This window comes from Cryptomeria japonica, chromosome 3 (genome assembly GCF_030272615.1).
Source record: "Cryptomeria japonica chromosome 3, Sugi_1.0, whole genome shotgun sequence".
NCBI lineage: Eukaryota > Viridiplantae > Streptophyta > Pinopsida > Cupressales > Cupressaceae > Cryptomeria > Cryptomeria japonica.
Genome location: NC_081407.1, coordinates 292,326,521 through 292,340,749, shown reverse-complemented (window position 1 = coordinate 292,340,749; position 14,229 = coordinate 292,326,521). Strand labels below are relative to the sequence as shown.

Sequence of the window (14,229 nt, the reverse complement as noted above, 5' to 3'; positions counted from 1 at the left end):
TTCTATGTACATATAAAATTATATAGTCTAACATATCAAATTATATATAATTTTCTATCGACGTAACCTTTACACTTTCTTTTGATACAAATAGTAATATATATTTTTAGTTATTAATATTTTTTTAAAACTTTGAAATAAATTTTTAAAGAATTTTTTTTTTTTTTTTTTTTTTGGGTGTGGTAGCTATTGAAATAATGCAGAAAAATAAAAGAGTCATAGGACTGCCAAAGAGAAGACAGTTAATACATTATACGAAATTTACAATAGACAGGGTGGGCTTTCCTCAATCCCGGATTCATGCGCATTAATTTATCTAATATAATAAAAAGAGCATAGTCACTATTAGTCTAAATAGCGAATTTGTACTGAACAACGGCTCTTTCAAGACCGGGCAACGTTGCCGTAAAACCCTAATAAAACCCTTAATTAAGTCTGGGGAATTTACAGGCAAAATTCTGGAATGGGTGTTCCAAAGACATCACGCAAGGGTAAGAAGGCATGGCGATCCAATATCAGCACTGCAGAGGTCGATGATTACTTAATTCACACCGACAAAGATGCTCGCAGCGGTGGTCCTCTCACTCAGATTTCTAGCGACTCTCTTTTTTACCTAGACAAATCCAAAGGTAACTCTAGATACCCACTTCTGCGTTCGGTTTCCCTCTTTTATAAATATTAGATAAAATATTATTTACCCTATCACCGTGCTTCCTAATTTTCTACCTGCTAAAATATTTTGCATTACATTGAATTTTCAATTGGGTAATGTCTCGAAGATTTATTTTGATCGAAGGACAAGCCACTAGACTGAGCCTCCTTTGAACTAGTGTGAATGATTAGGGTATCTATTTCGCCAAATGTGCCGCACTCATTTCTTATTTGACATTAGCTAGGAAATGAACCGTGGTGAACTCCATGGTATTTCATGCTTTTTAATGTATTAAAATGTTATAAATCACAACAAGCAGTTTCAAAATGAAAGCTTTAGTTCCCTATTAGATTCTTATGTAAGTAGGCACATTCACATAAGAGGCAACGGCTATGATCTGCATCTCAGCATACTCAGAGAAAACGAAAGGCATGGAGAGTATTAGATGGCTTAGAATAGTAGTAGGTGAAGATCTGAATAGAAAATGAGTAGCTGGATGAAGCAAAGAAAGTGAAAGAAACAAATGAATAGATGGAGCATCAGTTACGACAGTGCCTGAATACTAATCTAGATATCTAATAATATGTAATAAAAAAGTCTATGCTTACCATGTGATCAAAGAGACTTGGAAGGAAATGACAAAACCACTTCATATGAATACAACCTTGCAGCTGAACACCATCCAAAGGCCTACATAGGGACATGGATTAATTTTTTTGAAGACACGGATATGGCCTAATTGAACACTAGTTGTCATCAAATGACAAGTGGAATCAGTTGTTGAACATCACTCTCTAAACATGTAGAGGAGAGATTATGCCTGTTTCACACTTTCAGGGTTATTTGGAATGCTTCTTCATTGTGGATTAGTCTGTGTATAGCAACATTTGGGCCAAGTACAATAAATACAACCTTTAATATGAATACCATCAAAGGCTTACATAAGGACATATCAAACAACAACATTTGGGCGAAGTACATTGATGCCTTGTGACCACCTCAATGAATGCAACCTTTTATACAAACACCGTCAAAAGTTTCACATAAGGACAAAGTTTAATAGTTATTTAAGGTATGCATATAGTCCAACTGAGCACTAGTTGATATCAACTCATATATGAACCGGCTGTTGAACAACACCTGAGAAAGATTGGGAAAAAAGAATGCTTCTGCTCTGCATTTTGGGGGCAGTCGAGGTAGAACGTGTTTTCCTCCTGGATTAGTCTGCATATTGTTACATTCAGGCCAAATATGTTGATGCTTTGAGGCTTCAATTTATGCTTGGACTCCACAGAAATTACAGAAGGGCTGCCATGCAAAATGAGTCTGTACTGCAACAAATTCGTTCTTACAGCCCATTATTCATTGTTTGTGCACTTAAATCATACATCAGAACACATTTTTGACTCTGTACCTAATAAGCTGTATCTGTCTCCAGGAAATTACATAAAAATATTTTATTTCATTAACCAATTGAATGTAATGCAATTTTTCTATTAAAAAGGAAGATTTAGAATTTCATGATATATTCACATGCCCTATTTCCGTGCTTCTCAATCTTCATCTACCTAAAACACAAGCATTGCATTTTGCACTAATTATTTAGTTCTATATAATATAGTTTTTTTTCCTTAAGATGAATACTGAGATGTGCAGAAACAAGGTGCTCTAATGTGACTTTATACATAAATAAACCATGTAAATGTACATATATTTTACATAAACGATAAGATATTTTACTTATTATCCAATCAAATGCAATGCAGATTTTTCTGTTAAGAGGAAGATTGAGAAGTACCGAAGCAAGGTTCTTCACTGTGATAGTATTTTGCAAAATAGTTCCTTCATAGCTCCCATTCCTTCGTCAAAGAAAAAACAAAAGCAGCCCAATGCCAAACCTCCAGCTCTTCCTGCAGAAATTCGAGATTCGAAGCTATCCAAGGTAATCCATTTTTGGCTTAGTTGAGTATGTGGAATTTTTTTCATTTATATTCTTTCTTGTTCATTTTTTCTCATCTGGTTTGACTTGGAATTTCTTTATTTATATCAGAATGTTAGTTATAGTTCTGTGAGCTCCAAAATATTTACTGTTGTTGGAATTTTTGTGCTTGGTAAATTTTGGGAGACATAATGGGCCATCATAACGTGGTGATAATTCTCTGCTTTTCTTATGCAATTCCTGTTACTTGGTACCCATTTATCTTCTCATACACGTGTTGTTTTTTAGAAAGCACCCACCTAGAATAGACAGGCCACTGCTAGCCTTAAGAGGTACGATCAGAAATAGGCATAGGAATAAAACACCTGACAGAAAACAGTAACCACCTGTCAGAAATTGGGGGGGGGGGAGGTTAATTAACTACGATCCTGTAAATAATTGCCCTTAATAGATATATAGCTGCCAGTCCATGATCCATAAAAATTAGGATTTAAAGGAGTAAATCATAAACCAGCAGATTGCTATGATGAAAGAATTTGTCTGTCAGCAGTTGCAGTTAATACACACAACCTCCTTCAAAATCCCAGCATGAAGGCAAATTACCAGCCATGCAGGGCCCATAAATAGTTAAAATAAAATAGAAAAGATGCCTCATGGGTGGGAGCGCTAGACATAATTTCATATTGGAATTACATGGACCCTGTCACAGCCAATATAAGGCTGAAACTTGAAAACAACTTGAAACACATAGAACTAGAACAAGTAAACCAAAATTTGAACAACCCAGTTTTTGGATGATGTGGGATTGTGGGTGACCTAATTGCTTTTGCATTAGACATGTTGAGTAAGTGGAATGTTTTTACAACTGGATGAACATTTTACGAAATTTGGAATCTAAATTCCATGCTTGTCTACCTTGGATGCATTAATCTAGATTGCTTCATCCACTGCCTTGTTCTTCCAGGTGACCTAGTATTCCATGTATTCGTTTTCCCTAGTTTTCTTGACTACTTGGGAATCTATTACTGTTTCAATCTCATATTGTTCCTTTTTAGGTAATTTTTGTATGCATTCTTCCTTGTAACAATCAAGATTCATTCCCTCCTCTTCTCTAATTTGCCTACATAATAATTGTACAAATCAGTAACATTGAAAACAGGTGAAATATCTACACCTTAAAAAAGTTCTATCTCACAGGTATTAGATGTAAACTTCCTTAAGACTTTACACCAATCTTCTTCCATTCCAAATCAACAATATTGAAAATATGTGAAGTATCTACACCTTAAAAAAGTTCTATCTCATAGGCATTAGATGTAAATTCTTTTAAAACTTTATGTAGTCCAATCTTCTTCAATTCCAACTTATTATAGGTAAACCTTGGAGAAATCTTTCTTTTTGGAAACGAGCAAGCACCAAGTCACCAACTTGATTTCTTTTTCAAACCCTCTTGATATCAGCATGTTCTTTGTACATTTTGTGTTTTTCTCCAAATTCTTCTTAACTTCTTAGTGCAACTCATGTATGTAATCAGGAAAATATTCCACCACAACACCTTCTGTGCCCAAATTAGCATTATTACTCAAGTTATCTACTGAAAAATAATCGAATGATATTGAATAATCTGATGAATTAATTACGAATATACCACCGCATATAAAGGAATTACAAGACGGTGTTCTAAAAAGAACCAGTGTTCCATGGGCGTTGGGGACGGGGGGACGGGGGGGACGCGTTTCCGGGACGGGGGGACCAAGGGCCTAAATTTGGGGACGGCGGGGGGACGGCGGCGGGGGGGGTGGCGGGGTGGTGGTGCTCATATACTTGTACATATACATATAGTACTTGAAAAACTAGTTTTGAAAAGATGTATGACAGTATTACAGTGTAAGAATTACATTTCAAATGAGACTATAGGAAATTTGAAATACTAAATCTAAATACCAAGATTTCTAAGTTGTGTTGTTATATGGAGCCTAATCAAACTCGGAGGTTAGATTTTCCCTACTTCTATCGGCGCGGTTTCCCCCTATATTTTTCAACGGGGGTTTGGGGGTAGCGCCCCCAAGTTGGGGTCAAGGGGCATCGCCCCTTGCGGGGTCAAGGGGCAGCGCCCCTTGCGCGTTCCCTGTCGCGATACAGGGCGGGGTCGAGGGGCAGCGCCCCGCGAGGCCAAAAATACTTTTATTATTTTCTAAAGGCGTCGGGTGTTATTTTTCTATTGGCCCACGTCCAATTAGAGTTACCCCTTAACCCTCAAAAAACTTAAAAACTCACTTTTTTTTCAAATTTTAATTTTAAACATTGCATATAAGTGGGGGCGACAGGAGACGTCTGGGTGTCTCCCCGTCCTTGGAGAGACGTCTGCACGTCTCTTGAAGGACGGGGAGACGCCCAAACGTCTCCCAAGGAGACGTGGAGGCGTCTCCATGTCTCTTTGGGAGACGCCCAAACGTCTCCCAAGGAGACGTCTCCACGTCTCCACGTCTCCCTGGGAGACGCGGGGATGCGGGGACGTCTCCGCGTCCCGGCGGCGCTTGGGTGGCGGTGGCGGGACGGCGGGGGACGTCGCGTCCCCGCCCCCCCGTCCTCGAGACGTTTCTAACGGGGGGACGCGCCCAAAAAGGGGGGGGACGCGTCCCCGTGGAACACTGAAAAGAACAAACTATTAAACTAAAGCTTCAACATGAAGCTAAAACACTAAAAACGCTAAATAAAGCTAAAAAGCTAAACACTAAAAAGAAAACTATGTGTTCTTATAAGAGAAGCAATAGTTGCACTTAAAAGACTAAACAAACTAAAAAGCTAAATAAGTCGACGACTAAGATGACGAACTAAAAAGCTAAATGACTAACTAAATGACCATTAATAGAACAACTAAAAAGGTAACTGACTAAAAGAATTAATTATTCTAATACCCTCCCTTAATGGTCATTGTATCAACTAAGTATTTGACAGAAGACACTGCAACTCTTTCAATCACAAACATAAGAACACTTTGCTGCTGCGTAGACCCTCCCAGGACCTGCAAAGTGTCAATGACCAAGAATAGCTTATTTTGTTTGATTGATGTAACCCTCACACGTGAATTATAGAACTATCACACATGAATTACTGAGCCTGAAAACCTGACTTTGAGGAAAAATTGGCAAACCCTCCAAAGAGCAACAGACAACAAAAACTTTTGTAGAAGAGCATTGAGCACTGTTCACTCCAGCAACTCCTTGATTTTTGAGGAAAAAAATTAAGCAAAACCCTCCCATGATTTTTTGTGGCATAAAATCAGAAAACCTAGAAAGATAATTTTTGTGGAAAAAACTAACAAAACCCATAAAATAATTTTTTAAGGCCAAAATTATAAAACCTAAAATAATTTTTTTTATGAGAAAAATATTAAAAACCCGAAATAATTTTTTTCCAAGGGACAAAAATCATGAAAAACCCAAAATAATTTTTTTTATTCATAGGAAACCCTAGGTTTGGCATTAGAAAAAGCAGGAAAATTCGCGGATTGTTGAAAAACCTTGAAACAGGTTCTATCAAAGCAGAACACAAAAAAATCCTGCTCAGAAAATAAATTGTGTTAGAAACTCGTGCAAAAAAAATCCCTGCTCCGAAAAAAAGGATATTGCATAGCCGTAGCCGTATCCTTGCTCTGAAAAAATCGGAAATTGCGTAGTTGTAGCCACTGCGAGGAGTTGCACTCGCAGAACAAAAATCGTGCCGCCCAAAAAATTGCGAACCAAAAAAAGATGATGCGGGTTATAGAAAAATCTCGAAAAAATCTGCTGCAGAAAGTCATCATGCGGAAAAAATGTGGAAAACCCTGACAACCACGTCGCGTGGGCAAACAAGAATTGCATGCCAGAAAAAATAACGTCAAAAAGACGCCTAAAATTTGTAGTGCCGTCGCCCAAAACCTGCACAAACTAGAAAAAACGCGGCCAACCTCAACATTGCAATGTGAAACACGCAACAAACACATGTAGTAGAAAAAATTGTGATGGAATATTTAGAAAATTGTTCAGATTTTCGCACAACCTGCACAGGAAAAATGGATTTTTTTTATAAACCCGCCCCAACAAAACCTTGCAAAAAGTCACGAAATTCGCCTAGAAGGTAAACTGCCATGAGGAAATCCCAGGAAAAAAAAATTTGAACTTCTCCAGAAACAAAGAATTGTTATTTTCAGAGTTCAAAACACCAGACATCACGCGATAAAATATCAGACATCATGTGACAAAACACCAAACATCACACGGTAAAACATCAGACATCACGCGGCAAAACACCAGACATCATGCGGTAAAACATCACTCCCTGATTTTTGAGGAAAAATCAAGCAAAACCCTTCCATGATTTTTTTGTGGAGAAAAATCAGGAACCCACAGACAATATTTTAGGAAAAATCGTAAAAAACCCTGGGATGTATAGGACGAGAGGCCTTGCCCAAATTAATCTGATCAAGGCAACGATATTCAAATATTGTCAACATGTGCTATTTCTAGGTGTTGTAGTTGTGGCCGTTGAACTTTTGATTGTGTTCCAACATGATGTTGGTCAAAGATGCCATCACGGAAATCGAGGTTGAACGAGACAGAAGAATTTGATTAAAAATCATAATAGAAATAACTGCATGAAGGATTTGAAACCCTAGAACAGAATTCGAGGAAAGAATCCCAATGTGCGAATTTTGAGGTTTGCTGAAAACCCAGAAATTAAAATTTCCTGCAAATCTGAAACCTGAATGTTTTTCTGAAAAACAATAATTTGAAGAGAATAATATTTGATTTTTCTTAAAAACAATCAGTAAAAAAAGACGTTTTTTTTTCCAAAAATGTAAAAAATAGGCCAAAATCCTAGCTGTAGGTGTGAGACGATTTTTCTTTAAAAATCTTAAAAAAACAGAAACTCTGAAAAAATGCATGGAAAATATGGCTGCTGCCGTAGGGCAAAATTATGCCAAAAATCTGCAGAGAAAGATCACAAAAAAAAACGTCGCCACTGCTGCTAAACAAATTGGGATTTCGAGAAAACCATGTGGAAAAAAAATGCTTCCAAAAAACCGCTGCCAACAAAATTGCGCGCTAGAACTTCGAAAAAAACGCGAGCTGCAGACTTTAAAACTTCTGACACTCAGATCAAGACCAAAATTTTCCGCCAAAAGCGTCGAAATGGCAAAAAAGCATCCCTTCACGAAATGTTCAGAAAATCCTTCATAGATAAGAACATCAACCTACGCGATTTCCTTAGTGAAAAAAAAATCACTCACAAACTGCCAAAAAACCCTAGTCGGAAATCTCTGGACCAGGCTTGCAAAAAAAATCCACCCATGATCTGCAACCGTATATAAAGGGATTACAAGACGGTGTTCTAAAAAGAATGAATTGTTAATCTAAAGCTTCAACATGAAGCTAAAACACTTAAAGCGCTAAATAAAGCTTAAAGCTAAAAACTAAAAAGCAAACTATGCGTTCTTATAAAAAAAACAATAGTAACTAAAAAGCAAATTATGCGTTCTTATAAAAGAAGCAATAGTTTCACTTAACGAACTAAAAAGCTAAAAGGCTAAATGACTATTAATAAAAGAATTAAATATATTTGACTAAAATATAATTAAATATTCTAATAGAAAAATAGTTTTTAGCGGAAAAATTATTAAAACCCGGAATAATTTTTTTAAAGAAAAAAAGTTATAAAAACTAAAATAATTTTTTTCTTTTTAGGCAATTTTTTTTTTATAAAAACCGGACCAACTAAGAACCACAGGCTGCAAGAGATCCAAGTCACTGTGGTGAAAAACTAGATCCTGTAGAATGTGATTTTTTTCGTAGAGAACAGACAAAAATGCAGAGGGTCGTGAAAATTCCGTAGGCCGCCAATACAATTGCTCGCGCTGTCACTAGAAAGCCACAAATCGCAATGCCCAGATGCACCCACGACTAGAAAATTCCACAGAAAAGAAAACCCTTCTTTGAGCTCAAAATGGCACCAAAAAAAAATGTCGTGGGTAGCCCAAACACGGCGCAAAAAAACAGTTACGAAAATTCCAGGAACATGCTCAGAATGCAGAAACTCGTGAAAAGTCAGAAATCCTTCACCTGCAGAAGTCGGGTCCACAAAAATACAACTCGCACCTGCAGACAAAAGCACAAACCCACGAACTGCCCTCCAGAAAACCAATGAAATTTTTTTCATAAAAAAAACTCTTAAAAAAGTTTTCTAGAAATTATTTCCTGGTAGAAAGGCTCGACGAATTTTTATAGCGCTTAGTGAGATAATTTACTTTGATACCGCTTGATGCAGATAAGGATTTAGTGCCTAGTGAAAGGCAGAAGATCCTAGCAGCTCTACACACACCAAGTTACAAAAGACAAAATGAAAGTAACAATCAACTCAGAAATTATTGTTCAAAAATCACTTTACGATTTATTTCAGGCACATAGCCTAGAAACAGGGTAAGTGCAAACAACTCAGAAGTTCTCCCACTATTTCTGTTTGGTCACCACACTCCCTGAAGGACCAGCAATAAGATATTTTTCAGCTTCTTTCCTCCTGTGATTCTTGTAACTTGTACCTGTTTATCTTCTCATGCATATGTTTATTTTTATAGAAACCAATCACCTAGACCAAACAGGTTATTGCTAGCCTTAAGAGGTACAATTAGAAAGTGGGCATAGGAATAAAATACCTGACAGAAAAGAGCAATCATCATCAGAAAATCTATGGGGAATTTTCCACAATCCCATAAAGAATTGCACAAAATAGATGTGTTGCGGTTAACCACAATGTACTAGAAATAGGAGTAAAGGTAGCAAATGCTAAATAATAGATTGCCAATGAAAGAATCTGTCAGTTTTTAGTTGCAGGTAAATCACAAAACCTTCGACAAAATGTCCAGAATGAAGGCAATTTGCCAGCCATGCAGGCCTCAAAAAAGTTGAAAAAATATAAACGATGACATGCAGGTATAGAGCTAGATGTAATTCCAAGTTGGAGTTACATTGGCCTTGTCATAGCCAATATAAGGTCGAAACTAGGAAACAACTCGAAACACACATAATTAGAGCAAGAAAACCACGATTTGAATGACCTTTTTTGGATGATGTAGGATTGTGGGTGATCTAAATGCTTCCGCATCAAGACAATATAACATTCAAACTTAAATTTAATAATAAAAATAAGATATAGAAGGCATATTTCAAAGTCTACTATTGAAAGCTAAGTTGCCAAAAAGTCAGAACTGGGTTTGGGTACGTGGGTATGGTATAGTATGTTATGGGTATCATAGTTGAAAAACTTGGACTCGCCACGGACTCGGCAAACCAAAAATTTGGATTCGGACTCGGACTCGTGAAAGACTCGCGAAAGACTCGGCAAAAAAAAACCGTAGTTTTACAAAAACATGCAAAGAAATTAATGCATTTAGAGAACATAAGAGCCATAATTGAAACATTACACTTGTCATATGATCAACAAACGTGCAATATTTGAAATTTCATCATTCATACTCATAGTTTCAAACTTTCAACTCTAAATGTATAATACCAAGATTTCTTCAATGCTAATTATGTTGTTATATGGAGCCTAATCAGACTCGGAGGTTAAATTTTCCCTACTTCCATCATCGCAGTTTCCCCCTATATTTTTTGATGGGGGTTTGGGGGCAGCACCCCCAAGTTGGGGTCAAGGGGCAGCGCCCCTTGTGCGCTCCCTGTCGCGATACAGGGCGGGGTCGAGGGGTAGCGCCCCACGAGGCCAAAAATACTTTTATTATTTTATAAAGGCGTCGGGTGTTATTTTTCTATTGGCCCACGTCCAATTAGGGTTACCCCTTAACCCCCAAAAAAGTCAAAAAGGGGGGGAGTTCCGCCAAATGAAGGCAAAAAAGACGAAAAAAAACTCATTTTTAAAGCTTGCCTGATGGTTTTTCTGGGTCGCGCGAGTCCATCTGAAAGACTCGCGAGTCTGTGCAAAAGACTCGCGAGTCTTTCAAATGGTCCTGGCGAGTCGGCTCGTGGCTCCCACGGAGTCCGTGGCGAGTCCACGAGTTTTTAAATTATGATGGGTATGTCCAAACAAAAAACATACAAAATAAATGTATATGCAGCTCAAAAACAAGAATCAAATTCAAAATACTAGATATGATGCATATGCACAAAACCACCATAAATATTACAAATTTGGAATACAGTCTGCTAATGTATTTAAGATATCTATAATATGTATAAATTATAAATATCTTTACATAAAGCTAACACAGAACATATGTAAACATTGTTCTGTTATTAGTAATTTCTCCTCTCATGAAGGGTCTTAATCAGAAATATGGTGTTTATAGTCCATTATAGTTTTTCTGTTATTCAATAACAATCCAGAAATACTAATTCAAAAACAATTATTGACTTGGGAAACATTATACTTTTGATTATGACTCTTTATGAGAGGGAAGTTTATTGATAACGGAACACAATTTAATCCAGAAATATTTTTTCAAAAGCTATTAAGGACTGTCAAAACATCATATATTTGATCAAGACCCTTCATGGGAGCGAAGTTTATTAATAATGGAACACAGTTTAATCCAGAAATAATTATTCAAAAATATTATTAATTGTGGAAATATCATATGTAATCCCACTTCTATTTACAATGTGTAGATGTCTAATGTAAGTGATTATTTAAGATTATCACGACTATTGCTGCTATGTCCTTTATATATATGATTAAATTATGATAATATCAACATGTATGATAATATTACCATTAGCTTACGATATTTCAATTAACCAACCATATTTCTAATAGTGAAATATTAAATTACTTAGAAACTATGTGATTTTTCATCTGGATTGAACTGTGTAGTTTTTTGAGTCAATCTCATTGACCCAGATTTCATTCATAAGTGGTTCACGAGAACCTCTCTCTCATGAGCCTGAATGGTTAACAGAGGACTTAGTTGCATCCAGGTTCACAATGCTCATAAGAGATGAATTCTTGTGAGTGTGATTGACTTAAAACCTATGTAGTTGAATTGTAATAAAACATCACACAATCCAACACACTGCAGATAACACCACCTATTTTACTTACAAACTTTTAACTAGTAAGTAGAATGTGTTAAATGCTAAGTTGTTCCTTGTTTATTGTGACTCCTTTGCTGTTGCATGTGATTTGTCCAACACATGAAATGTGTTAAATGCCAGGTGTGTAGGGTTTTGAATGGTCAAAATATAAAATGAAATGCATTGAAATTTTGCCCGCTGCTGGAGTATTGTGGAAATACAATGTCCAGCCTGCAATCATCACTTGGGCATGCACATCAAGATTCCACACAATTTTCATGCCGAAAAATGGAACCTTTCCTGTTTCGTTTCTGAATCAGATTTCAGGATACTTGAAAATGCAGGATTTTCTACTGATCTGGTAACTTAGAATTAAAGTGATTCAGCTTTTGATTATCATGTTATCAAACACTATGTAGAGAGTGGTACTAGCTCTCAAGCTCCCTGAGGACTTCAGGCTCTACAATGACAATTTAAATGTCCTCAAGATCAACCTTAGTACATGGTCTAATTCATTACTTTTATGTAACTGATTCTAACATCTTAATCTTTTTGGACCTTGCACATCCAGTGTAAAAGTGCAATGGCCAATTTATTTTCCTCATGATTTTCAAAGCTGATGATAAAAGATGTCTTTGGGTTCAATGTGGTGGTTGACATGCTGATTGGATGTTGGTAGTTTTGATGTGATCGTTCTGGTTCTCCTATAATTTAAGTTTCAGCAAGAATTCTTCAGGTTTGGCTGAATTTTGCAACTATGGTTCATATCTGAACTTCTTGTAGGAATGATTGATGATCTTCCTTGCACTCGCTATATATGTTCTCGTTGATCAAACGATGAGGCCTATTTTGCACCAGAGTAGTGAAAGATAAACTTGGAAGTTAAATCTCTCAAGTTTAAAATATATATGAAGTGGAGAAGGCATGGTCTCCCATATTGGGAAAATCCACAATAGTGAAAGTTAAATGTTTTTCAATAAATAATTTCAGTCTCTTCTTACTTTTAAACATTTAAATTTACAATGAATTCCATCTCTGTTTACTGGTCTTCAAATCTCATACACTGTTGGATAGTTGTAACATGCACTACGAAAATCCAAGCAGAAATTTGTATGATATGTACCGAGACCCATCAGTAATTTCAGTTGCATTTTAACTGTTTGAGTTTAAACATAACTTGTTGAATACGTTTCATGATTTAGTGAATTGTGGTTACTGTAGAAAAGCATGGGCACTTTAGAATTAAAATCTAGGACCACCTTTTGGCTAGTGGGGTATCCTATCATTTAGCTACTTGCCAGTTCAAGACAAGATCAATCTAGAACTCTGGATTGCCACAACGTACTACCTTGAGCTAAACTTTGGTACCATTTTGGAAAATACAGGCAAGCTAGAACTCCAATATAGGACTTCATTTTTGTTGGCATGACAGTCTATCACTGTGGTTTTTGCACGTTTGTGACAGCATGACATGGATCTGTAAATTGCCACTGCAACAACTGTCAGCAGCATCCTTGTGTGTTTAAACTTTATCTTTATGAAAACATACAAAATGAAATGCAAATTGTCACTTCAGGTAGTTGCTAAGCAATTGAGTTATTTAATCTTAGAATTTTCTTCCCCTCTAGAGTATGGTTCTCACTTTGGATTCAGTTTGGTTCAGGGGTTTTGTTTGCAATTTTGGCGATTGTTTTCTAAGGATTGGAGTTGTTTTGGGTTTGTCCATACAAAAACATCTCAAAATCACAAATATAAAATATTTACATATTTACAATCCAAAAGTAGGAATATAATTGAGAATAGATAGACAAATAGCTAGATAGCACCTTACACATTTGTTATCACCTACCACCCCTTTATTATATTTCACTTTTTGTCTACCTGCCAAGTCCAACGCCAAAATAGGTAATATAGTTCACAGGTATGAAATTCATGATAGATAGATAGATATATAGACCAATAGAAGCAATGATCTGCAAAAAATCGCGATCGATTGCGATCAATCGGGAATCGCAGAGGGTCCCGATTTTTTCCCTCTAAAAATCGCGAAATACGTGTTGACCGTGGTCAACAATTTTTTTCCCGTTCAAAACATGATTAATTGTGATTAATATCTACGAATTAATTGGATTATTTTTTGCAAATACCCGTGCGAAAACCCTAAAAACATGAAAAAGGTGCCAAATTTGTGCGGAAAAATGTACAAATGGACGCCGCCTCCCTGTTGTTTTTCATCCAAAGTCTGCAGGTCGGAAATAGGAAGCCGGACAATAAGTTTTATCGCAGAGATTGATTGTTGAAGGCATAGAATGTCTCTTGGATCTTCTTCAATCACGCACAATTGGAAGTCCCTGTTCGTCATTGGTCACCGACTGTTTCTTCAGGTTTAGCGCAGAGGGGTCACCAAGCGGCAAGCCAGCACTGCATTCATCCAGGTATTTGCAAATTATATTTTTGTTTTACAAATTTTATCTAGTAGTTTTGTTTTATAGAATTTATTTAATATTTTTGTTTATACAAATTAAATTTATTAGTTTATTTTATAGAATTTATTTAATATACTGTATAATATA

General features: G+C 36.4%; 1 protein-coding gene across 2 annotated transcripts in view; it reads left to right on the top strand.

Annotated features, from left to right (window-relative positions):
• The first annotated feature begins 341 nt into the window (after positions 1–341).
• The window catches only part of LOC131062703 (ribosome biogenesis protein NOP53), a 64,653-nt gene continuing 50,765 nt past the window's right edge, over positions 342–14,229 (top strand). The window contains exons 1-2 of one of the 2 annotated variants that reach the window (XM_057996407.2): positions 342–629; positions 2,419–2,594. In XM_057996407.2, the coding sequence (XP_057852390.2) occupies positions 464–629; positions 2,419–2,594 (342 nt within the window). In that variant the 5' untranslated portion in view covers positions 342–463. The remainder of the gene's footprint in view (positions 630–2,418; positions 2,595–14,229) is intronic. The other variant, XM_057996406.2, reaches the window with a different exon arrangement.